Source organism: Lolium rigidum, chromosome 6 (genome assembly GCF_022539505.1).
Source record: "Lolium rigidum isolate FL_2022 chromosome 6, APGP_CSIRO_Lrig_0.1, whole genome shotgun sequence".
In the NCBI taxonomy this organism is placed as follows: Eukaryota; Viridiplantae; Streptophyta; class Magnoliopsida; order Poales; family Poaceae; genus Lolium; species Lolium rigidum.
Genome location: NC_061513.1, coordinates 18648755 through 18674957, shown reverse-complemented (window position 1 = coordinate 18674957; position 26203 = coordinate 18648755). Strand labels below are relative to the sequence as shown.

The following is a 26203-nucleotide window of genomic DNA, read 5'->3' as shown; positions in this document are numbered from 1 at the left end:
ATCGGATGGTGGACTACTTACTTACAGAGATTTCTGTATATAGAAGAAGAAATGCTTACTAAATTTATAGCTAACTGCAGAAAAACTTAACATTTGAATGACATTTCCCTAAAACAAGAGATATTTACTTATCAAGCTTAAAGATAACAAATGTGCCATGTGAATTATCAAGTTCATAATTGCACAGTAAAAGAGCTATATTAATATGTTCAAGAAACTTCAGGTTCAGCATCACGTGAATATATCAACAGAAAGATCAACCTATGCATTATTTGCCTGCTCGCATATAAGCGCCCCACCTCATTTTTTCTATTGTCACTTTAAAGAGAAAAAATGATTGCATTTATGTGCTACTTCTATAATCCTGGCAACTCACTAACCAAATTAATAAATAGTACACACACCATTAAAGACCATCGTTTTTTCTCTAAGACATTGTATCTTATTTATGATACTACCAGGTTTAGCGGAACAGGAAAAAACACACAAAACGAAACCACCATAACATAATCCAAAATGCAATTTGGTACTCCAATTTTTTGTTTAAAAGTTCAAATATCCATAGGTGATGATACAACAAAATTCAGGCATGGACCATTCTACATGCTATGTTGAGAGAAAAAATGCAGCAAAAGACACACAATATCTAAACAAACAACAGTCGTTCTTTAATGACCCAATAGTCGAGTATCTGATTAAATTTCTAAAACTGATTCTTGACACCTACTCCTTTGTACAAACTACTCAAGTTTGTCTGGAGAAGAATTAACTTGAAACAATTTGATGGCTATTTCCTGAATACTCTGGATATTTCTGCTATCGAAGAAGGCATTCATAGTTGCACCACAGGTTAGCTTCGTCATATTGTCAGGTAAGGTAATTATGTGTTGTTCCGAGATATGTGCCGTTTACGGAAGACAAAGTTGGAGTATGTAGAGTAGATTAATCTAGTAATCCATGTTGTCGACTAAGAATTGTCTTGCAGCCATGGCAGCTACTTACGACGTGCTTTCTGGAAAAATATTTATACCTTATACTGCATTGGCAAGAACAGGTTACATGATTTATAGGCGTTTGTCATGAGGAGGTCACAACTGCAAGAAACAGTATAAGCAAATAAGTAATTACCCCAAAAGGCCAATTCAATTATAAACCTGTTGTAGAAAAGAAATTAAAACTTAAAATCTGAAAAGATTAGGCTAAAAGAAATGGAACCATGCACAACAAGATCAGGGACGCATGGAGCCTTTTAGGTAGACTACATTATGTAATGCCCCTACCCTTCAGGTATTTTAAAATGCTTGCCAACATATCTTTGGATGCCCGGATGTTCCAAACGGATGCATATGCACTGTAAATAATACGATTCGGTTATGTTTTTTTTTCTTACATAAATGTAAGTCCTGATGCTTGACGCTAGGAAATTGTTAATCAACATACCATCATCAGTCCCATAAGCATCATAAATCAATTATCATATGAATATTTGTTGAATATACAACACAAAGAAATACTACGAAATTGTCATAATGCCCAGATAAATATACTAACAATTTCAATTGCTTCAAGTGATCTCTATACAGCTACAAATGCGGAACAGAAAAGCAAATATACCTGTTACACCCAAGTGTGTAGAACTTCCTATTTGACAATTGAGTGCTCGATCATCAGAAAAAATAGATGCATCAATGGATCACCGCTCAACATCCTTCTTAGTCCTCTCATTCGTGCTCGTAAAAAATAAAATACACAACTTCTTTGAAATATTTCCTGCATCTATGTAGATTTCAAAGACTCCCACTGAAAATGAAATCATTTCCCCAAGTCAAAATATTCTAGGTCACAGCCATGGTAATCCCCATGAGAAAAGGAACTGCAAGAACATATGAAAGATTACCCCACACCCAACAGAAGATATGGGACATGGTAAGCATAGGCTGCCCATGAAAAACATCATAACCATCATTGGTATTTCGAAAAACTTCACCCATCACTGACCAGAACCCTTTGTCTACAGTTTTACAGTATACAAAAAGTAAATATCACCATCCTTCTTTTTTGAGAAGAAACTTATTTCTTTGTCCTATATAACAACTGAACTCAAAATGATCCAGTATGATCTTATAACATACCCTTACCGATGACCGACATTTTCAGACAGGCTGGGCATGGCACCCAAGAGCTTCAATAGTTGATCGAACACTGTGGTTAGACCCCCTGCAGGGTTGCCAACTTCGACTCAGTCTCAGATTTACGATGCTCTGCAGCATTATCCTAAGCCCCTATGTCTGAAGACATCATCTTTGTGGCATGGTGCTTGTACATTTTTCTTGAGATCTGCTTCAAGGTTCTTGATCGAATCAAAAGATTCTTTCGATGGGAGCGATGAGATTCTCGCGGAACAATCACCCGACTAAACAAACAGAGGTGGAGCAAAGTGTTGGCGAGGTGAGAGGTTCAACTTCTTCCCGTGAGCGATTGCGTGGTTTCAGCACACTTTTCTGGAGACCACTCACATTGTTGTTGTAAGCATCAACCCAGCTTGCCAAACTGGAGTAGAGGAATTCCAGTTCAGTGATAAGGCTCAACAAGGTATGTTTTGCGACTCCTTTGGAGAGGTAGGTAAGATCTTTGCATCTGCGTGAGAGTGGCATGCTGCATTTCGTGAACTTCCAACATAATTCTCCACATGATGCCTACCTGTCATAGCATCATGCACGATAATAAGTATGATATATAAATTTAAGTAAAATGATGAATATTTATCCAATATATTCAAAAAAAATCTGCATATACAAATACTCCATCAAAATGAATACAGCATTTAACCATAACAGGTTCAGCTACAGTTTCAACAATAGTTCTGAAGTCCGTGTATGTGTTGTGCGTAGCACTAAGCAAATAAAATCTTACCCCTGCAGTAATTCAATAAGTTGGGGCTGCAGATATCCATCTCATAACTTCTCCATTACTTGAGTAGGGTGCTTGAAAACCTACCCTGAGTCGCGAATATAAAAATTGGGTGGTAGCCGAGTTTTGTCAACAACCTGTCATTCACATCCCTTGCAAATAGGTGGCTTAACTGAGAACATTTTTTGTCGTATATCTGCTCAACTGATTTGGGATTCTGCAAATCGAAACACATATAGCAGCAGTTAGATCAGAGCATGGCAAATAATTATGATTTATGAACAAGACTTCACATACCCCGAGATCGTGACGTTCCAGCAGAAGATTGTCCTTGTGCCCCGTTTCATCGAACACGCTACGTGCGGAGGCTATGCTGCCGCACGAGAAGTAGGTCTGGATGAGGCTTGTGGAGGCGTGCGCGTCGGAGGCAAGCCCGACGCGTAGGACAAGGGAGTGGAGCTGCGGGCCGAGGGTGCCACGCAGGTGCGGGATCCGGTCGGCGGCGTTGAGGGATGCGGAGGGGTGGATGCTGCGGAGGAGGGCGAGGGCGTGGGGGCGGAGCGGGAGGCGGACAGAGGCGAGCAGGAGCGCGAAGAGGAGGCGCGCGTTGTGGTGGCCGCCGCGGGGGAGGAGGAAGGCGTGGGCCGGCAGGAGGTGGCGCGGGGAGTCGAGCCAGGAGGGTGGAGCGCCAGGGGCAGAGGTGGCGGCGGCACGCGGGGAGTTTGAGCGCAAAGCTCCGCGGCGGCATTGGTGAGGAAGACCACGCAAGAGACAGTGGCCAGACACGGGTTTACTTGGGCTTGGCCCAGTTAGTTTTGCGTGCGGGGCGAGCGCGATGGGAAGCAACGAAGGACGACCAAATGTTTGTCGTAGTGCTGGCTGGCAGAATAGGGAACATCTTCTTCCTTTTTAAGTAGTGTAGATGCATGCATCGGCAATAGACCAATCACGCGTTAACGCTTACTCAACTCAGCAGCAGAAGCAAAAGCTCAATCAGCCCTAACGTACGTACGGGTGGCGTGGTTGGGTGCTGCCGCTCAGTAGTGAACATTGAACTTTGTACTAAGCTAAAGCTAGCTTCATTAGCTCCCTCTCCCTCCCACTCACAGTAGTGAATATTGAACTTTGTACTAAGCTAAAGCTAGCTACATTAGCTCCCTCTCCCTCCCACTCAACTTAGTTTCCTGCTTCCTGCCGCTCCCTCACACACTGATCGGCGCAAGCGGCAAGCGCAGCTCCGCCGCCGCTAGCTTCTGGTCGTTCCCGCGCATTGTGCCAGCGCCGGAGACAGCGATGGAGGACGCCGCCGACGATCCTGTCTTCGTGGCGCAGGGCTCCATCACGGGCATCAGGCTCGCCGTCGCCTCCAACGAGGAGATCGTAATTTCCTGAACCTTTCTTGGCCCATGACCGACCATGAATGGCGTCCTCTTCTTCCTCCTCTTCCTACTCTTCTGCACGCAAGGGAAAAGCAAGCAATTAACGACATTCATGGATGCTGGTGCGCATGCATGCAGGTCAAGGCGCAGCCGATGAACGAGGAGTTCCCGCTGAAGCACCCGAACCAGCTCTCCGGGAACCCGGCGTTGGGCCTCCCGCTGCAGTTCGGCCGGTGCGACTCCTGCGGCGCCATAGACCTCGCCAAATGCGAAGGTAATTCGCCGTCATTATCCAACCAACCTCCCGCTGCAGTTCGGCCGCTGCGACTACTTTTATGCATGCCATTGCTTCCAAAGATCGATAGTACATTGGTCTGTTGATGATGAGAAATATTTGGTACCTGTTATTTATCTTACTGATGAATAGTGCTACCCAACATCTGCCATCTAATTTATCTCAGTCAGCTAGTTCAGTTGAGCGTTTCCAGACAAGTTCATAACCGTATTAAAAAAAAATTGAGGTTCCTGGAACTAGATGAAACAAACTGAAATATATTCAACTCAGTTCATTTTATTGGAATATAAGCGGTTAACTAGGCAAGATCACTCTGTTGGAACACAAATAGTTGGATATGATGGTCACAGCGACTACTCAGTCTTGTAAACTGTCAGTGTCAGATATTCTTGGTAACTAAAATCAACGTTGTAGCATTTATCTCGACTCTGAGGTCGCTTGTGTTCATAAGCTTTCAGAAATACTCAAAAACATTGCGAGCTTTCAAAAATAATGAGAAGAGTTTGCTGTAGTGGCAGCTACTCTGCCCCCCATGGAAAATTTGCTTGTATGTCCATGTTTGCTTCTGCAATATTTCATCTAAGATTCGTATTCAGAGACAGTATTTTCTATGTATGTTTTCTCCATATTTGCTGACAAAACTGTCTTCTCATGGCTGGCTGAAGGTCATTTCGGGTTCATCAAGTTGCCGGTGTCCATCTACCACCCGAGCCATGTCGACGAGCTGACCAAGATACTCAACATGATATGCTTCAGCTGCCTCCAGTTCAAGAACTGCAAGGTATAAACCGAAGATCAAACCCTGAACAAGCAAACTTTCCAAGACAAAAGCATTGCCAGCATTAACATGGAAATTTCTGTACTTTGCAACAGAAGCAGGAAAGCGTGGGAAAGAAGAGCAACTTCAGTGCATGTCCACACTGTCAGGTAACTAAGCAGTTAAGTAGAAAAGAAGTGCACGTATTTCAGCTTAAAAACTTAAGCAGTCTAGAATATGATGAGCTAAGTTTGCCAGTGACAGTAGCATAACTTGGATATTCCTAGAAAGATGTATGATGCAATTTGGTAATGGGTGTAGCGGTTAAAATAAGTGCAGTAACTACAATAATATTACTTTCTACGAAAATAAGATGACACGCATGGTTGACACACGTGGTTCAGTAGCCTAGACATTTTGCTATGCAAAAATGCCACCACATTACCCGAACACTCAAACAGCAGATATCCTCTCAAAAGGTTAAATTAAGACAAGTAATTAAGTTAATACTACCTCGGGACAGATTTAATCGATGCACGCTTAGCGTCCAGCTCCCGCATCTCATGTACAACCTCCGCGTCGATTAAATCCGACCGGAGGGACTAATATTTATAGGTTTGTGAGGAGCATGCCATGTGTACATCACAAGTACTAATTAATTATATTGTGCCATGGTTTTATTTTTATCTGGAATGTTGTTTCCCTAAGTTTTTCCAACACACCAGCTACTAATATTTCCTTTTGTCAAATTCTGCATTCCTCTTGTTCCAGGATCTCCCACCGCTAAATGTTGCAGAAGTCAAGAAAACCAATGGAGCCATAAGCTTGGAACTGAGAGTGCCAGCCAGGGAAGAACTGGAAGAGGGATTTTGGAGCTTCCTTGATGAATACGGCTTTCACACGAAGGGCAGCTCTCGTCGCCGCCGTTTATTCCCAGAAGAGGTACTAGTACTAGATGAAGACTTGTTTCTCCTCTAGCAAAAGCCACCTTGCAAGTTGCAAGAGAGGACATAGAACAAAAGCTCCAGAACATTGTTGCTGTACTTTTCATTAGAAAATGATTGCAATATGAAAAATTAAAAGATACTTCAAAAACAGGTACTAGAGATACTAACATTTTGATGTTCTGTTTCTTAGGTTCAGAAAATAATGACAAAGATCCCTAGAGAAACAAAAAGGCAACTTGCTGTTAGGGGATATATTCCTCAGGATGGATTTGTGATGAGCAACCTCTCTGTTCCACCAAACTGCCTTCGCACTTTCAATGTTCTAGATGAAGCACTATTGTGCTCTCCTGTAAGTACCTTGTGACAAAATATTTTCTTCGCATAAGAAGTTCCTTCTTCTCACCCTAACTCTTGACTTTGTTCTTCCTTCTTTAGGATGCCTCCACAAGCTTGTTAAGGAAAGTCCTACGCATGGTACACGAAATAAACAGCTCAAGGGTTGGCCCTCCAACCTCTCAAGAACATGAAGTGGAAGCAGAAGATCTTCAGGCAGCCATCGCTGACTACATCAAGCTTTCAGAAACAGCACAGGTAAATCCCTAGTTTAACATGTCAATGAAGTACACACTGATCACAACTGTACATTGATAATGTGACATCTATGGTCGTGCATCTTTTAAAGGGTCCTCGAGATGTGACCTTTGGAAATCAGCCTGCAGCAAAACAATGGCAGCAGAAGATGAAGTCACTCTTCATCAGCAAGAGCTCAAGCTTCTCATGCCGTGCTGTGATCACTGGTGACCCGTACATTCCAGTCAATGTAGTAGGACTGCCTGATAAAGTAGCAAGAAGGATGTCAGTGCAAGAGCGCGTGACAGACCATAACATTGCTAAGCTTCAAGGCATGATGGATAAAGGCCTCTGCCTGACATATGAAGATGCTAATTCCAACACGTACTCCTTGGATGTCGGGAAAGCGAACAAGAAACGAATTATACTGAAGGTTGGTGAAACTATCGACCGAAGAATTCTAGATGGAGATATCGTATTTCTCAACAGGCCACCAAGCACCGACAAGCACGCGGTCCAAGCTTTGTATGTCCATGTACATACTGATCATACCATCAAGATCAACCCCCTGATATGTGGCCCACTTGGAGCAGATTTTGACGGCGATTGCGTCCACATCTTCTTCCCAAGGTCAGTGATAGCAAGGGCTGAAGCTACAGAGCTTTTTATTGTGGAGAATCAGCTGGTGAGCTCGCACAATGGAAAGCTGAATTTTCAGCTCAAGAATGATTGTTTGTTAGCAATAAAGAAAATGTCTGGTAGAATCTATTCCAGAAGGGAAGCCCACAACTTTATAAACGCGATGTTGGCAGGAGGGATGACTCCCAATAAGCGACTATCAGGTGGACCAAATTGGAGTTTCAATCAGATTCTGGAGACCTTACTACCAGAGGAAGACAAATTGTTAGTCAGAGATTTGGTTGCTGGTACTGTTACTCTGTCATCAATTCTGTCTATGAAGAATCTAAAGGAGGCAATCGAGTTTCTGAATCTTCTGCAGCCCCTCCTAATGGAATCGATACATACAGATGGTTTCAGCATAAGCCTGAGAGACTTTGATGTCACAAATCCAATACCAAAGACAATTCAGAATAGCTCAATTGATATTGACAAGTTCCGAGAACCAATCGTGGACTTCATCACTCATTCTTCTGGCCTTTCTTGGTTGGTTGATCCAAAGAGTGATTCTGCCGTGAACAAAGTAGTGGAGCAGATTGGCTTCTTGGGCCACCAGCTGCAGCGCAGCGGAAGACTATACTCTAGCAGCTTAATGGAGGATTGCTTATCCAAATATGAGAGCAAGTGTGGCAGCAGTACCAATGGTTTTATCAGGAGCTCATTTTACAATGGACTGAACCCATATGAGGAACTACTCCATTCAATATCTGCAAGGGAGAAGATAATACGCGCATCAAAAGGACTTGTGGAGCCAGGGAATCTTTTCAAGAATATGATGGCAATGCTCCGAGATGTCGTAGCATGCTACGATGGAACCATACGAAATTTGTGTGGGAACTCGGTTGTTGAGTTTGATGCGGAAAATTTGTCAAGTACTGTGACACCAGGAGATTCTGTTGGTATCTTGGCAGCCACTGCAGTTGCAAATGCTGCATACAAGGCAGTTCTAGACCCAAATCAGAACAACATGACCTCATGGGAATCGATGAAGGTGAGAGGATTTATCATTTCCATCTAAGGCTTGAGTTTCACATGTTTTAACTTCTCTTTGCTACATTTACAGGAAATACTACTTACCAGGGCTAGCTCTAGAACTCGTGAAAATGACCGAAAGATGATTTTGTATCTGAGCAAATGCTCTTGCGGGGAGAGCTTTTGCATGGAAAGAGCATCACTCGCAGTTCAAGCCTGCTTAAAGAGAATCAAAGTAGAAGATTGTGCCACTGAGTTCTCAATCCAGTATGTATCCTGCATACTTTATCAATTATTTATGATCCTATGGTGTTATGCTTTAAGTGAAGTACTATTGAACCATGCATTTATTTGTTATTCTAAGTGATAGAGACCTGAACAAGATTAGCAAACTATAGTTTTCTTGAATGCTTTCAAGTAGCATCTTGCTGAAATTAGATCAGTCCATTCAGCTTTATGATGAACTATACAGTTAGAAGCCAGTACTAGAACACAAGTAACTACTTATTACACATTTCAATGTATATTGTGAGTCACAGAACTAATTTCTTGTTTCAGGTATCAGAAGCATATAATGCAAGCAACACCTTGTCTTGTTGGTCATATTCACCTTGATAAGGTATTTCCTTCTACTTCTGAAACATAATCATGTTTTAACATTATGATCAAGATTATATGTTGAAGAGATCATATCTTGCCTTTACAGAAGCAACTGCATAAGATGAACATTACTATGGAAGATGTTCTTCTGAAATGCCAGGAAGCCATTTATAAACAGGGAAAGAAAAAGGGGCAGGGGAATCAAGTTTTGAAGAGAATTGCACTGATTTCAAGGTACTTTGATCTTTCTGGTTTTGACCTTTAAATAGCATAGACTTTATATTCCAACCTTCTGGAAGAATATATCAATATTTGGATTTACTGTTCAGATCCATTGAGATTTGAGTCCTTTCTTTCGCAAAAGAAAAAAAAGATTTGAGTCCTTTGTTTACTAACATAAGATGAATAATGTCTTTCATTGTGTATTTGTACATAGGGAGTTTCCACCATGATATATTGAGAAAATCAAGCATGAATTTTAATGGTTTTATGCTTTAACTTCTGAACATAATATGAAATTTCTTCTTTTCAGCGAATGTCTATGCTACAAGGATGGAGATGTTGAGAAATCCTTTTGCTTGCAGTTTTTCGTGACTGAAAGTGTCACCACAGAAATATCTGAATCTTCTGAGCGAATTGTTCATTTGATGGTCAATACCATTTCTCCTATACTCTTGGACACAATTATAAAAGGTAAAACAAGAATTCATATTCATACCTGGCATCATGCATACAGAACAATCCAGATGATTATGCTGATAGTTGTGCCTTATACAGTTCTCCTTATTAAAGATATTTGCGTGCATCTTCCCCCAGGTGATTCGCGAGTCCAGGAGGCCAACATAATATGGGTTGAACCACAAGCTGCATGTTGGATCCAGAACCCCGACACAGAACAGAAGGGTGAATTGGCACTGGAAATCACAATGGATATAATCTCAACTGGAGAGAGTGGTGGAGCCTGGGGAACAGCAATGGATGCATGCATCCCTGTGATGGATCTGATCGACACTACCAGGTCTGTGCCTTACAGCATCCAACAAGTTCAGCAAGTTTGTGGAATTTCCTACGCCTTCAGTCAAGTCACACAGGTCCAGCAAGTTCTTTACTTTTTGCCTTTGTGATAAATTCAGATCAACAATAGCTTCTATTGAAGCATTACTCACGCTTTGCTCCTTTTCTTTATCTTTTTGGTCATCCTTCCAGCACCTTTCCAAGTCAGTTGGAATGGTTACAAAATCAGTTCTCAAAGAGCACCTGACAACTGTGGCAAGCAGCATGACCTGCACAGGTAAGCTGCACGGCTTCCACAGCTATGGTTGCAAGGCCACATTCCAGTCCCTGAGGATTCAGGCACCCTTCATGAAGGCTACACTCTCTGTAAGTCCTGAGTTCCATTTTACGTTGAACTCCACATGTTGATGTGCCAAGTGTTAGTCGTGATTAGAAAATGAGAAAAACATGTTGCAGAGACCAATGGAATGCTTTCAGGAGTGTGCAGAAAAGGTCTACTCTGATCAGCTGAATAGTGTTGTGTCCACCTGCTCCTGGGGCAACCGTGCAGCAATAGGGACTGGTTCAGCCTTCGAAATCCACTGGAATGATCCCAACCAGGTATAATATAACAACCATTTTACTTGCCTATGTCACTCATATTTGCAGCACATAATCATATTCTCCCCTTTGCTCAAAACTTGTTGATCATTTACAGAGAGCTGGCAATGGAAATCTTGGAGGATATGGTTTATATGACTTCCTTGCCGCAGTAGAAACAGCAAGAGCCACAGAAGATAACACAATTGGTCCCCTCGGTTCCTGCTTGTATGATGTTGACAATCTTCAAGAGGATGAAGTATTACTTTTGGGAGGAAAAAGTCCAATCTCTTGGACGGACAAGCCAAAAGTGGACCTCATGTTTCCTAATCTTCAGGGTAGGAGGACTGAACGACAGCAAGAAACAAGACAAATTAAGAGTAAGTGGAGCCCAGCTGCAAATTGGCAACATAATAAACATACTGCCACAGGATTTGCCGGGAAAGTTTATACAAGAAGGAAGCCTAACAGTAATTGGAACTCAGGTGCAACACAGCAAGATGATAACCCAGGTTGGAACCAAGCAAATGCCGCAGGACCACAGAACTTTGACATTACAGGGTCATCCAGCTATGGTGGATGGAACGGGAAGCCTGGTAATCTTGGTCAAGGTAGTGGTAGGGGTGCAGTGTGGAAATCAGAGGGATCGCACCTTGGAGGTAGTAACAGTAGGTGGAAAGCCCAGAGAGCAAACACCACAGGCGCACAGAACTTCCCCATTTCAGGACCACCTAACTCTGCGGGGTGGAACACGAGGACTGGTAATTTTGGTGCAGGTGGTGGCAGAGGAGCAGCATGGAAATCAAGTGGACCAAGCCGTGGAGGTAGGAACAGTAGAAACCGTGGAGGTAGGAACAGCAATAATGGACAGAGAGGGAGTTCCAGTTTTACACCAGAGGAACAGCGGATACATGCTCAAGTTGACCCAATCCAGAAAGAAGTAAAGAGGATCATCCGTGACTCAAGGTATAGTTTCTATCCTAATGCAACTTGAATTTTTTAAATTTACAAGTACGGAGCTACAATTCTTCATGTACTAAGCTGCTATATATAGATGATAAGATAATGTTGGGTTTAAGTTCGAATGCCAAAAAGTCTTAAGTATCTGCAATGGTTAAAAAATGCACCTGCTCCGCTGTTGTAGACACCAGGTGGCTCCTTATGTGTTTGTATCCCTTACTTGCAGTCCATCTGTTTCAATACTTTGCAGGGATGGCATTAAGCTTTCTGAAAACGATGAGAAGTTCATCGTCGAAAATATTCTCAGTTACCATCCAGAGAAGGAAAAGAAGGTGGCAGGACACGACAACTACATTACGGTACCCAGCTTGCCTTTATACCTTTCAATGCATCAGAAGAACCAACTAGAAATGTCATGAAAACTCTTTCCCTGCTTGCAGGTTGATAAGCATAAAAAATACCATAGCAGCAGGTGCTTGTACGTCAAGTCCTCAGACGGCTCCTCTCAAGATTTCTCCTACAAGAAGTGCCTAGAGAACTGGATCAGGATTCACTACCCACATGCTGCAAATTCATTCTGCAGAAAGTACTTCCAAGGATGAACAGTAGCATGTTCATTTGCCTCGAACCGCGCTTGCCTGTGGTAGTGGAACCTCTAAACCCCTAAACTGACCGCATACAGGATTTCTGTGGTCTCAGATGTCCACAAGCTTATATGGTTCCATATGATTCAAAACATTATGTAACTGTGATGCTATTTCCAAACATACGGAAACTAAATCTGGCATACATGATTTCTGTGCTCTCAATGTCCACAAACTTCTAAAATTTGGCATGTCCGAAAAACATTATATAACTGTGATGTTGTTTCTGAGTAGTAGCAATCAAAAACACCGTACATGCTTGAATATTTGAGTGTTTGCTTATTTTCTTATGGCTGGTACTGTAGTGGAGAGTTGTATTCCAACAATATGCGTTAAGTTGATGGTAAACACCAAACATTCAGGTTTGTGAGCTAAAACACACGCACACATACACTGATACACATAATAAAAAGAGTAATAATGTACTGAATGTTACTTCACAACTGGGTTCACATAATCTTTTGTATCCTTAAAGCCTAACAAAGTATGCCCCAAAGCAACCAACTACTGTAAAAGCAATGACACATTCACAACTGGGTTCATATAATCTTTTGTATCCTTAAAACTCTACAACTGAAATGTACGCCACGAAATAACCAAAACCAACGAAAGGTTGACAACTGCTTCATATTGTAACATGTTGTATCCTTCAAACAACTCTATAACTGAAATTTAAATGATGCTAAACTCGATACACTTCGCGGATAAATCATCCGCATCACACCATAGCTAGGTAGGTAGGTACAAGAAAACTCCATGCTCCCAAGAGGAAGGAAAGGAGGCATACACATTCAAGCAGCGGCAACTCCGGCCTTCATCTCCTCTGCTGCTTTCCTTTCGCAGCCTTCAAGGTAGGACTTGAGGATGGCGAGCCTGGCGGTCTCAAAGGCGCAGTAGCCTATCGCAGCAAAGCACGCACTGTGCAGGACCCTCGGCCCGATCCCCCGGGACAGGCCCATGAGGCCTTCCTCGGCGATGACCTCCTGCATCGTCCCCACGACGGTGCGGCTCCCCTCGGCGCCCACCCTGGTCATGAGCCGCGTCTTCACGACGTCCAGCGGGGTGGTGAGCGCGGCCGATATCGCGCCGGCGAGGGCGCCGCACATCACGCTCTCCCCTGGCGTCAGGTTGGCGCCGTTGCTCTTGCTGAGAGCGAACGCCTTGAGGTACTCGAATGAGGAGTAGCTGAGCACCCCAGCGGGGAGGTTGCGGAGGAGGGTGGCGGCGTACCCGGCGTAGAGGCCGAGGAAGCCGTCGGTCTGGAGGATGTGGAGGAGCACCTGCCAGGAGCGGCCGGTGGCGGCGCCCGACTGGAGGCGCTGCGTGATGAGCTCCTTGGGCACCATGACCGCGGAGGAGGAGATGTTGCCGCTGGCGCCCGCGAGCGGGGGTACGAGGAAGGGCGGCAGGTGCGGGCGCAGCAGCGACTTGGCGAGCTCGCAGGTGCCGAAGTAGATGGCGGAGGAGGTGGCGGAGCCGAGGATGACGGCGGACAGGCCGCGGTAGAGGCCGAGCGGCCCGTCGGTGCGGAGGATGTCGGCGAAGACCTGCCAGGAGCCGCGCGAGGCCGCGCCCGCCTGGAGGCGGGTTTTGACGGCGTCGAGCGGGAGCAGCGCCGCGTAGGTGAAGGCCCCCGCGGCGGCGCCCGCGCACGCCCCGATGGCGGCCCGCGCGAGCGGGGTCGGCTGCGCCTGCGCGGGAGCGGGGGAGGGGGTGGCCGGGGCGGGGATGGAGAGCGTGGAGGAGGAGAAGACGGGGGCGCGGCCGTGGGAGGCGGGCGCGTGGTGGAGGAGGAGCGAGGTGAGGTCGGAGAAGAGGGAGGGGAAGTCCTGGGAGTGGCTGGAGGCGGGGAGCGCCAGCGAGAGCGGCTGCTGCCTCGGGTTCGACGACGGCATCTCCGGTCGCCGGCGCCGCCGCGAGGTGAGGTGGAGGGGATCTGAGATGGAGGAGAGAGAGATTTGTTGGGAGGATAATGCGCTGCGCGAGCTCGAGATACTCCTAGTGTTAACTGTTAACTTGATATTCTATTACAGTACATAAAAATTGCATTTAAAATCTAAACCCTTTCGTTCAAAAAAATTTGTTTGTGTTGGAGTTTAAATTTTTTCCTTTCATGGATCTTGTCACATTTTACTACGAACATCGTCAGACCGTGCACATCGAACAGAATTTAAAAATGTCATAAATTGCACAAATATGTTATTCCTGATGCATGCCATCTATTTATCATTTCTTATTGTTCTACTCCATCAGAGTTGGAAATCATGAAGCCCCAAAACCGACTCGTCCCCACCAATATTGTCGCAAATATGAGAAACTCACGTAAACTCGGATATTTTCTCAGAGAGTGATACTCCTACCACCGGTTGCCGACCTAAGGGCATCTCCAACGGGACGACACAACCAGACGCTGAGCGATTATTTGCGTACGCGGATAAAAAGGACTCTACTCCAGCGGGGCGACACATAGTAACTGAGTCGTCCGCAGCGACGCAAACGGGAAGCATATTTGCGCCTGGGATGCATCGCTGCGCGGACGTCCCAAGTGACCGCTCGCTTATCCACCGGGCCGCCTGGCAGCGAGTCATAGGGCTGTATCGAGCGCATCGCTTCCGCATCTGCGCTGCAGCTTTCGCCATCAATGTCGCGGCTGCGTCTTCTGCATGCGCATTGTCGGGCGGTGGCTGGGCTTCTGCGCCGTCATCAGTGACATCGTGTCCCGCTCGCGCCCGGCCTTAAAAGTCGATCGGCATCGTCCCTGGCATCTCCCCTCACCGTCGCGCGCCACTGCATCACCATGGGGAAGAAGAAAAACGACTTCGAGGCGTCGGGAGCGGCACCAAGAAGGTGGAGCGGACGCACAGGGTGCCGCTGCCCGTCAATGTGGCGCGACTCATGCACACGAACTGGACGCCGTGCGCGGGCTGGCGGGACATGCACCTGCCTGGCGGCGGCTGGCGGCTCTGCTACCTCCGGGTGCCTGTCCTGCCTGTGCCTCCGCGCGAGCCAGAGAGGAGCGCCGAGATCCGGCACAGGCGGTGGTACCTGCCGTCGGACCTCCACGCCGATTCCGCCTACACCATCGACTCCGACACCTGGCGCAAGACCGAGTAGGATCCAAGGAGGCAGGGGGCTTCCTCGGCGACAGGGACTTCTCTTTTAACCATCCACCACCGCCTCGTCATCGAACATGGCAGCCGCCGGCGCCTCCACAAGACGACAACGACACGCTAGCCTACCACAACGAGGAGGCCAAGAGATCGCGAGGCTCGGCGTCCTCGTCTCGAAGGTGGACCGACCGGTGCAACCGCCGCTGCCCCGATACGCCACCAGCATCATGCCGTCAGGCCTAACGGAGGAAGAGGCCCTACACCGGGCCTAACGGGGGAGAGCTATTTTCACGAGTACTACTTGGTGATTTTTTTAGTGTTTGGTGATATTTTTTAGGTTAAAGCCTAAAACTACATATTATAAAGAAAAATAACCAAAAGAATCACCAAACAATAAATTATGTAGTTTTAGGTTAAATTCCTGCATAATGATCTATCACATGCACAGATCATAATAAACAACATTTTCTGTACAAACATCCTAAACCAACAAAGCTCCCGCTTTATCCACAATAAAAAAATTATCAGTCTTTTCTGAATAGACCCATGACCAGTTAAACCATTACTCAGAATTTGGCATATCAGAGAAATTCCTGCAGATGACTGGAGATTTTTTGTGAATTTCACACCTGGATCAGCTACAGAATTCAGAGAAAGAGGAGTCCAGGCTCTGAACCCACCATCCACCCTCTCTCTCACAGACTAGGGTTTCACAGTTCCTATATTTACATTACAATAGGGCAGGGCTACAGATCTCACGTATTCTGGCACAAATGGACGATCCAATCGCGAAAAGAGAAACAATTATCGACAAGATAGGAGCAAAACTGAATCTCCATATGCCGTCCCACACCGGGGACGGCCTCTGATACTATGGCCCCATCCAGGGCCTCGTCTCGTAGTCCCGGATGAATGACTATGCGGCAGCAGGTCGGTCCTCAGGTCACCGGGCTGACCGGGTCGAAGCAGCCGATGACACTCGCTCTGAGCTCCTCACGTCATACCGCTCGTACACCTTGTCGTGGTTCTCGTTCCACCATTTCGACGCTTGATGCTCGCCGAAGCGTCTTCGGCTGGAGAGACGTTGGAAAAGGGAGGTGACACAGGCAGGTTAGATGCAGCTTAAGAAATGTGGACGCAAGAACAAGTAACATCTCATGGTACTCAGTAAGATCCCAGCACAGACTTTGTGCCATCAGATAGATTAGGTTGGCAGCAATTACATCGTCCTGTTTAATAGTAATAGAGAGGGTACAAAGCAATTTACTCCCTCCGGTTCAAAAAAATTGCCAAAAAATGGATGTATTTTGAACCAGAGGGAGTATTTAGCTGTGTTGCGCAGAACATGTGGTGATTAGATAACTGAATGAGGGAATAAAACAGCCTTCTGTTTTATGTTCAGCCAGCTATTGAAAAAAAAAGATTCAGCCAGCTAGTAAAAAAGAAAGTTCAGCCAGATGTCAGACTCAAGAAGTGAAGTTCTAAAACCAACCATATTTTAATTAATGAATGAAACAAGATCATGTCAGTACTTAAAGAGAGAAGACAAATAGAATATCAAATTACCTGAAGCGTACCCTCTTCAGATCCCGAGTCCCATCAAGAAGTGTTGTCAGTGTTATGTATACACCTGGTTCATACTGTTCAATCCATTCAGCCTGAACTTGGTCACTGGAGAGTGATATTGTACTTCGAGATCTGTAGCCGTCCTCGCCACTTTGAAGGGACATAGTGTCCAGGTTACTACTATCGCCCGCTCTACTGCTTCCAGTGAACAATTCATCGCTGCTGCTATGTGCTCTTCGGTTTGAATGCTCAGAACCATGGGGACTTGACACCCTATGTCTGTGAGCACTCACTTCACTATTTTCACGACTACTATCTGGTGACTTGTGTTGACTGGAGGTTCCATTTGGGTGCAAGGATCGTCCAGTGTTCAGGCTAGGCATGTTTAGAGCATTGATAGGCTCATTGCGTGACTGGTGAGTCCCGTTCATGCTAGAGTAGATAGAAGCATGAGACTCAATTCCATTTGGAAGCGCTGAGTTATTTGCACCATTGCCATCATAGCCCCCTGGATCTGGAGGCAGTCTTTCAGCCATATCCTTAAGCTACACAAGCCACAAAAAAGGCATACACAATAATCAGAAGGGGAAGAATTTCAGTTGCAGAACCAAAGAAACTGGTACTTAACATAAATTAAGAAAGCTCAGTTGCATATTTTGGCAGGTTATCTACCAAGTAAATAAGTTATTTTTGATTAAATGAGTCTATGGATACTGGATATTTTGATTCATTGCACTCCAACACTAAGCCTTTACCGCTCTCTCTCTCAATGTGAAAAATATGCCTTTTGTTTCTAGTGAACAGTCAAATCTAACTAGAAGACAATTAGCATGTATGAATCTTGGTATCCACAAAAATAAACAATTTTATGTGCAAGGAATATTGCTTGTATGGCACTGTTAAGTATTGATTCATGGGTTTCTAAGGAGATGAGCAATTGAGCACCAAGCCAAGTAAACATTACCTGTGCCGTTAGGGCTTTTATGACTTCCTTTGCAGCTTTGGACTTTGCAGATTCCTCCGCGACCAGGGTCATTGCCTCTTGTACTTTCTTAGCAGACTTCTGTAACTCAAGTTCTTGAACCTCACAACGGTGCCTCAGATTATCGACCTAATCAGGTGCATCGATTATTTTTTTGCAAACATAACAAAAACCTAAGCTAAATACTTGCGGAGAATAAAATGACATACCTGCCCACAGAGTCTTTCAACTTCCTGAGTTAACATCTCATTTTTCTTGGTAAGATTATCAGCAGCACTTTTCCCAATAGAAAGGCCATGAGTTGTTGGAACTGGTGTGGTTGAACGTGGAGGACTAGGCCTACGAGAGAAAGGGGAAACCGCCCTGGAAGTGTTTACCGATCTAGCTGCTGGTGTACGAGCTGTTCTTGGAACTGGCCTGTTCAGATCAAACCCACCAGATAAAGCAATATCTCTCAACTGAAGAAGTGAACTCGTTTGAGGAGATCGAAGAAATGACAATGCATCTGTTTTCTTCCCTTGTTTTGCTGCCTTGCTATCCAAACTTCTAATCATATCCATATTACTAGGGACAATTGCTTTAGCTAATTTAGCATCGGAATTGCTTTCACCTGAGTGGCGAGGCACATAATCTTTCCTCTTATTGGTTACACTAGAGTCTGTAGCATTGTTCAGTTTCAAAAAACAGGAATCACAAACACGATAAGGTTTTGCAGGATTGGGAGCCAGCGCCGCCCTCAGTGCCTTCCGAGAGGTGCACGCATTGCAATGGACATATCCACAATTATGGCAATTATGCCTCTTCCGGGTGAACCCAAATGGCTGCCGGCATGATGCGCATTGGGATTGCTCCGCTCCTGACATCAACTTATGTTGGCATATAGCAGCTGTGAAGTTTGCACCACAGGATATGTGCCTAACACCTCTGCCTCTCAAGGTTTCAACCACTGTAGGTATTTTCCTGTCCTCTATATCTCCATGGCCCAATCTCCCATTGGCTCCTCTTCCCCATGTAAAAACCTCACTCTTAGCTGTTAAAACTGCAGCATGGTAGGAACCGCAAGCAACTTGAACAACATGTTCATCCATAATCTCTTCAACTAAACATGGGAGCTTACCATCTGAGCGAGGATTTCCAAGCTGGCCATAAACAGTATTACCCATGCTCCAAACTTGTCCAGATGTTGTCAAACCCACAGTGAGACTATGACCACATGCTATCCTGTGAAAATCGTAATCAATAAGTGAAGCCACACATGTCGGCTTAACTCGCGGTTCCTTATCACCATGACCAAGTCGATGTTTGTCACCATCTCCCCATGTGAAGAGCTTTCCAGAAGATATACTTGAACTTGACTGAGTCACTATAACTTCTACGACAGCTGCAGTGTGCCATACACCACATGCAACAGAAATTGTTTTCAACCCCGATAGAGACTCCACCTCCCTTGGGCATGAAATACTTTCTCGATCTCCATGGCCTAAAACTCCAAAAGTACCATCACCGAAGGTAAATAACTGGCCAGCTGTTGTAATCAAAGCTGTATGCCAGGTTCCACAAGAAACATAAGCAACTCGCAGACCATCCAGTGCTCCTGAGATCCTTTTAGGAATCCAGTGGCTTATGTCAGTACCATGACCTAAAAGTCCAATATTGTGTGTTCCATCTCCCCAGGTATACAGCTCCCCAGCTGTCGTCACAGCACAAGTATGAAACTCCCCACAAGCAATGAAATCCACATTGCAAACTGCTAATGAACTGACTAGACCAGGATGAATACGATCTTCTCGTGACCCATGGCCAAGGCGCCCTCCAGATTCTTCACCCCATGTGAAGACTTCCCCATTTTTTGTGACCAAAGCAGCATGTTTGACCCCACAATCCACATGATACACATCAAGAACTAAATTGGACTCCAAGGGCTTCGGCAGTAGGACATCATGCCTCACAGTTGACCTGACAACTGCATCAGAACCAGCTCCCGCAGAGTTTTCACAGATAACTTCACCCCACACATAAACGTCGCCTGAAGAATCAGAATCATCCTGGGCAGAACCGTGACTCGATGTACTAGGCGCACTTGAAGTGCTTACTCTGATAACATCTGAAGAAACTCCTTTATTGAGCATTTGCCAGTTGTCACATCTGACCCCAAAGAGACTATGGTTTTAAGAACAGTACTGACACATATGGACTGCTATCACACAGGACTAAAAGGAATGGTCAACATTTGAATGACCTGCACATACATATTTAGCAACAATTAGTTGACAAAAATTCATTGTATGACCAAAATTTGATATAACACAGTAAAGTAAATAGAAATAAAGTTATGGGAAGAAAGAGAAGTGAAAATTTTGGACGCTATGGTCACAATGGGCAGGTTTATGGGGCACGAAACAACAGTACCGAACGAGGCTGAATGGCACCAATAAAATGAGGTTTATTGTGAAGGCAGATGCAAGCTACGTTGACATTAGCAAGAAGATATGATTGGGAAGCTCAAAGTACAGTGATGTCCCATGTCCATGAGAACACGGCTTAAGTAAAACAGGTTTCCAATGCCAGGTGCAGCAAACAACCTAGTGTATTTGCATTGTAGTCTCATCAGTGCATCCCTATGCTTATCAAGCGATGCAATTGGCTAGTTTCAGGTTTGTGTTTCCTAAGAGTCTAAATCTGTACACTCATAGCTCATAAGCAAAGATAGGATGGTTATATTGCGATGCACAGGCTCGCATTAGAACTTGAGCCACTCTAGAGAAACCCACCAGTCTCCAACCAATGAGCCACTATAGCAATATAATGCATGAATCAATAGAGCAGGGCTTAAGGAAATCTGGTTTCTAGTGCCATGTGCAGCAAACAACCTAAAATTATAATCACTAGTCTCATCTGTGCAGCCATTATGACTATGAAGTGATGCAGTTGACTAGCATTGGATTAGGTTTCTTGAAGGTGTAAATCAGTACACACATACTAGCTCATGAGCAACATACGATGATTATATCGGTGCGCACAGGCTCGCAGTACAACTTGAGTCACTCTGCAGAAACCTAGCATCACAAATCAAGCCGCCCTGGTACAGAGCTTGCATCTACGGCTTCCAGCGAGGAGCGCGACGCACTCCCATAGGCTCATCGTCGGCAGCAGCAGCAGCAGCTAGTTGAGCAAGCGATACGGGCATGAGCCCATCTTGACCACGAACATTTCGTCAACCGCAGAATCGTTCCCCACCAACCTAACCGACGCCGCCGCCGATACGGGCTAGGTCCCCCAAGCTCTCCCCCCGCATCGCGTCCCAGAAATTGAATCACTGCTAGTTTTCAACTCTCCGTCCACTCCACCGGCGCAAGCAGGCAGACGCGGCGAGAGGAGGGCGGCTCCTGCTCCGGCCATTTCGGCACCGAACACAGCCCGGGGCAAAGCGCGGAACAAGAACAGAAATTTCGCGGTACCTGTGGCGGGGGCAGGAGCCGCGGGTCAGCCGAGGCCGCCGGGAACCCTAGAGACCTGGCTCCTCCAAGATCCGGCCCAACCAGGGGAGGAAGGGGGTAGCCTCGACCGGGCCGCCGGCGGCGGCGGTGACGGAGGGGGGGGGGAGTCGCCAGAAGCCTCGGCCTCGCTTATCGGGACGGCGGAGGTGGCGGTGCGCGGCGGAGCGGGCGGAGACCGGAGGAGAGATGCCGCGGCTGCGCTGCTGCAGCTCCTTCTTTGCTGGTCAGCTGCTTTGCTTCCTGCCTTGCCCTTGCTCTGCTGCTTCTCTATGTCACCTTTTTTTCTCCGTTTTGTGCCGGTCTTAATTAAGAAAAACTGCACCGCTGTTACTCCTCAACTAATTTTCCACGGTACTACTGATTTGAGATCGACTATTCACCGGACAGGTGTTTATGCATATGCATCCTTTATTTAAAATGCATTTTAAATATATTTAGAAATATTAAATAAATATAAAAATATCTTCTGTATATCTTAACATGTTATATGCTCATAAAATTATCTCACAAAACCGACATGTTTTATGACATGTGCAAAAAGATAAATTTTGATGCTAAAATAGTCTAAAATAGTCCATTCCACGAGATATATTTTATCTTTTATAAACAGGGCATGAAAAATATTGATTTTATGCAAAACTTAAAATGCACACACTGAACATGTTCCTCTACATGCAAAAAAAAACCTAAATTTTTGAAATATGTTTTATATATACCGGGTGCATATGCACCTACGATCAGTTTTAACTTTCCACTATCCACAATTATATCGAGAAAATAAGTACTCTCTCCGTTTTACATGTAAAGCCACCACGTATTTCGAGATAAAACTTTGATTCATAATACTCCCTCTGTTCCATTCTATAGTGCATATAGTTTTTTGGCACGGAAATTAGCGCAAGAGTATTCTTTACATAAGACGCCCTGGCTTAAAGATTTAAGATCAGAGTAAGATGAGGGAAATCGATAACTTCCTAAAGTAACATAACAAATCCCACAAATCTCTCTGGTTGACTCTCCATATATGTGCAGCCAGGTTCTACTATTAAGGAAAGAAAAACAATGTTTCCTAAATCTAAGAAATCGTTGGGGTCATGCATTAGGAATCTCAATTAATTATTTCCCTTTTGTATGGATTTTTTTCATGCATGTCGTGTGGGAGCTGACCGGTAGAGGGGGTAATTGAAAAAAAAAAGACAAGCTACAACCTTATATTCTGAAACAAATGCTAAAAATCTATAGGCATTATAAAAAGGAACGGAGGGAGTATGAGTTATATGTCACCAAAATCATATCACTGGATTTATATTTAAAATAAGATGTTTCCAATGATATTCTTTTGGTGTTATTTAACTTTTTATCAATTAAAGTTTTAGTCAAGGTTTTGGAACAGAATACTTAATGGTCTTATATACGAAAACTGAGGGAGTAAATAAATCTAGTCAATTAACGGGCTCGAGTTCGGGATGATAGGGCGGCGGCTCCACAAGGTGGACTAGCAGATGGCTTTCCGGCGAGCAACGTGGCGGTGATGGCCGTCTCACTCTTAGTCATGGGGATGGCGTGGAGCAGACGGTGGGAGACAGTGGTGTTGGTGGTACTTCGGTTTTTGCAGCTCCCGGATCTAGTTTTGGAAGCCTAACTCAGGGACAACGGGCGCCTAAGTTCTCAGAACCGGTGTAAGGATGTTTTCAAGCGAGAGCTCGGCGCCTTAGCGCCAACAGAGGGATGCATCCTGGTGTCGTAACTTTCTTGGGGGCGTCATTGTGTGTATCCTTCATGCGGTACGACTTCGTGTGAAAACCCTAGATCCAGTGGTCTCGACGGCAGTGGCGCAGTGTGTCGTTACCCTGGGGTGTCATCATGCATCCCCGATTCCACTCGGTCTCGTTTCAGTGTCTTCGGTGGCAAGTTTTGGTTTTCTGTGTTCTCTTTTATTTTTTCTTTAATCTGCTTTGTAAGAGTTTCTCCTCATCGTCTTTATCAGTCGTTGAAAGATCGAGATGTCGCCTAGAGGGGGGGTGAATAGGCAATTAAAAACTCTTACGGATTTGTCTTGTAAGAATGCGAAATTAAACTAACGTTTCGATTACAAGCACAAACCCTAAATATGCTAAGCTCAACTAAGTGTAACAAGAACAACTAGAGCTAAGCAAGATAGACACAAGATATATGTAGCACAAGTGATAGCAAGATATATGTACTTCAAGCATGATGTCTATCACAAGGAAAGAGAGCTCGGGTATAGAAATAACTGAGGCACGCGGAGACGAGGATGTATTGCCGTGTTCCCTTCCTCTGAAAGAAGGTACGTCACGTTTGGAGGAGTGGATGTCCCACGAAGGATTCCCCAACGCCACGAAGGCTCACCCTATTCTCCGAGCCACACCCACGAACGATAATGACCCTTTCCTTATGGTTAGCTTTTCCTCCACTCCGGAGATGGCAAGCTCCACAACCACTTCACAAGCTCCACGAAGGAGAAGCCGGGGCCCCTTCACAATCTTCCACGAAGAGGTCACTGGGGCCCCAACCAAGCCAACTAGGAGGTCTCCCTCCAAGAGTAACAAGCTCACGGTCTCTCACTCGAACTAATCGTGGTGGAGAGCTCAACACTATGCAATGATGCAAAGCAAGAACACTAGAGGTGTTCAAATCCTTCACACTCAAATCCCACCCAAACAACAAATGCTAGGATGAGATTAGAGAGGAAGAACAATGGAGGAAATCAACAAATGACTCCAAGATCTAGATCCCAAGAGTTCCTCTCACTTAGAGGAGAAATAGATTGGTGGAGGTTGTAGATCTAGATCTCCTCTCTTAGATCCCTCAAGAATGAGCAAGAATCATAGGAGGGAAGGGAGAGGAAGCAAGCTCAAGAGGTTCAACAATGGTGGTAAAAAACGTGCTCAAAAACACTAGAAAACTGTTGGGGAAGAAGCCCCTTTTATAGCCAAACGAAATATGACCATTTGGGGCAGATCTGGGAGTTTTTCGTGCAGTCTGGTCAGCAGCCTGGTCAACCGGGCCAGGGATCGGGACGCCTGGCGTGAGAGCTGGTCGACCGGGCCAGGGACCGGGCCACAGACCGGGCCGTCTGGCGTGAGAGCTGGTCGACCGGGCCAGGCACCGGGACGCCTGGCGTGAGAGCTGGTCGACCGGGCCAGGCACCGGGACGCCTGGCGTGAGAGCCTGGTCCAACCGGGCCACGACCGGGCCGCTCGGTCCAAACCGGACCTGAGGCCGGGCCGTGACCGGGGCGGATCGGGGACTTACAGTACATGTCCCGGTTGGCACCAGTCCAGGGGCCGGTTGAAACCGGGCCATCCGATGGTACGCCCGGTCACGCCGGGCGAGGCACCGGGCCAATCATGAAAACATATTTTACAAAAACCATGATGACTTTTGCGTCCGGACTCCGATTTCGATGATCTTGGGCTTGTTGGAATGAGAACAACAAGTCCTACAACTTTATGCATAGAAACAACATTGTACACCCACGGAGTAAAAACCATAAGATGAATGTTTGACCTATCTATAAAAGAGACACCGGTAAAACCTCCAAGCTTGAAAACGCAATAGAAGATGCATATGGATTCCGTTTTCGATGAACTTGTGCTTGTTATAAAGCTAGCAACAAGCTCAAGAATCTCACACAGAGAAACACCAAGAAGCAATAAGATTTATGGAATGCAAAGCATGCAAAGGGTTGAGCTCCCTAAGACGATGTGATCAAGTTACCCAACCGAAAGCCCCTCTTGATAGTGCGGCTATGTATCCTATAACCCGGTCTCCCAACAACCACCTTGAGACCGGTAAAAGGAAAACCTAGCAAGGCCATACCTTTGCCTTGCGCATCCCGCTTGATCTTGATGATAGCTCTTCAAGCTCCACTCAAGCCGGAATGCCTCACTTGATCATTGTTGCTTTGTGAAGACTCACAAATGCTCCCCCATACACCATGATGGGAAAGTTCCATTGATGCACATCTTCACATGTCCATTATTACCAAAATGGACGGCAAGCTTCAAGCATATGATCCTCCTGAGATGCTCAATCTTGAACTTGCCCAACTCAACCTTGATGACGATCACCACTTGACGTCATCCTCTCATGGGCTATATGAGATCTCACTTTTGATGCATGCCCATGGAAAGATACCTATCCCACATAGACGACACAAGGGCACATATATGATGGGTTAGTTCATGAAGCATAATTGACAAGGCTTACCATACCATGTGACTTCACGTGGCACATTCTTCATGCTTCATGTGTTGATGACCAAACTTGAATCTATTCTTCATTCTTTGTATTGGTCAACATTATATCTTTTCATGCTCTATCATACTATCTTGATCGATGATCTTGATGCCAATATACAAGGTATATCTTTATCTTCATGGTATCCATACTTGAATCCAACACATGGACTATAAGTAGAATCTATGAAATATTCCTTCATATAAACTCAATGAAAACATTAGTCCATAGGGTTGTCACTAATTACCAAAACCACACATAGGGGCAATATACCCTTACAGTCATCGTGGCTTTATTTATAAAGCAAAACGAAAGCCTATTTCAACGAGGAATATATCTTGGTCATTAAGTAATGCTTCTAGGTCAACGTTCAACCATCATCGTCTCAAGTAACATGCATAGTGCTCCTTCCGTTTTTATTTACTCCATGTTCTAGGTTTAATCGAAGTTAACATTTACAAAGTTTAACTAATAATATAA

General features: G+C 45.2%; 2 protein-coding genes and 1 pseudogene across 2 annotated transcripts; 1 reads left to right on the top strand and 2 right to left on the bottom strand.

Moving 5' to 3' along the window:
• Positions 1-3307: 3307 nt before the first annotated feature.
• On the top strand, positions 3308-12333 carry LOC124662233 (annotated as a pseudogene).
• Positions 12334-12720: 387 nt separating this feature from the next.
• Positions 12721-14212, bottom strand: LOC124665965 (protein MITOFERRINLIKE 1, chloroplastic). Its single transcript, XM_047203325.1, has one exon. The coding sequence runs from the start codon at positions 14198-14200 to the stop codon at positions 13097-13099; it is 1104 nt and encodes a 367-aa protein (XP_047059281.1). The 5' UTR covers positions 14201-14212; the 3' UTR covers positions 12721-13096.
• Positions 14213-15962: 1750 nt separating this feature from the next.
• LOC124665964 (PH, RCC1 and FYVE domains-containing protein 1-like) lies at positions 15963-21549 on the bottom strand. The gene is made up of 5 exons (XM_047203324.1): positions 21422-21549; positions 18173-20202; positions 17946-18092; positions 16982-17526; positions 15963-16488 (listed from the first exon to the last, which is right to left on the bottom strand). Exons 2-5 carry the CDS (start codon positions 20090-20092, stop codon positions 16359-16361), a joined length of 2742 nt encoding a protein of 913 aa, XP_047059280.1. The 5' UTR covers positions 20093-20202; positions 21422-21549; the 3' UTR covers positions 15963-16358.
• Between the last annotated feature and the right edge of the window lie 4654 nt (positions 21550-26203).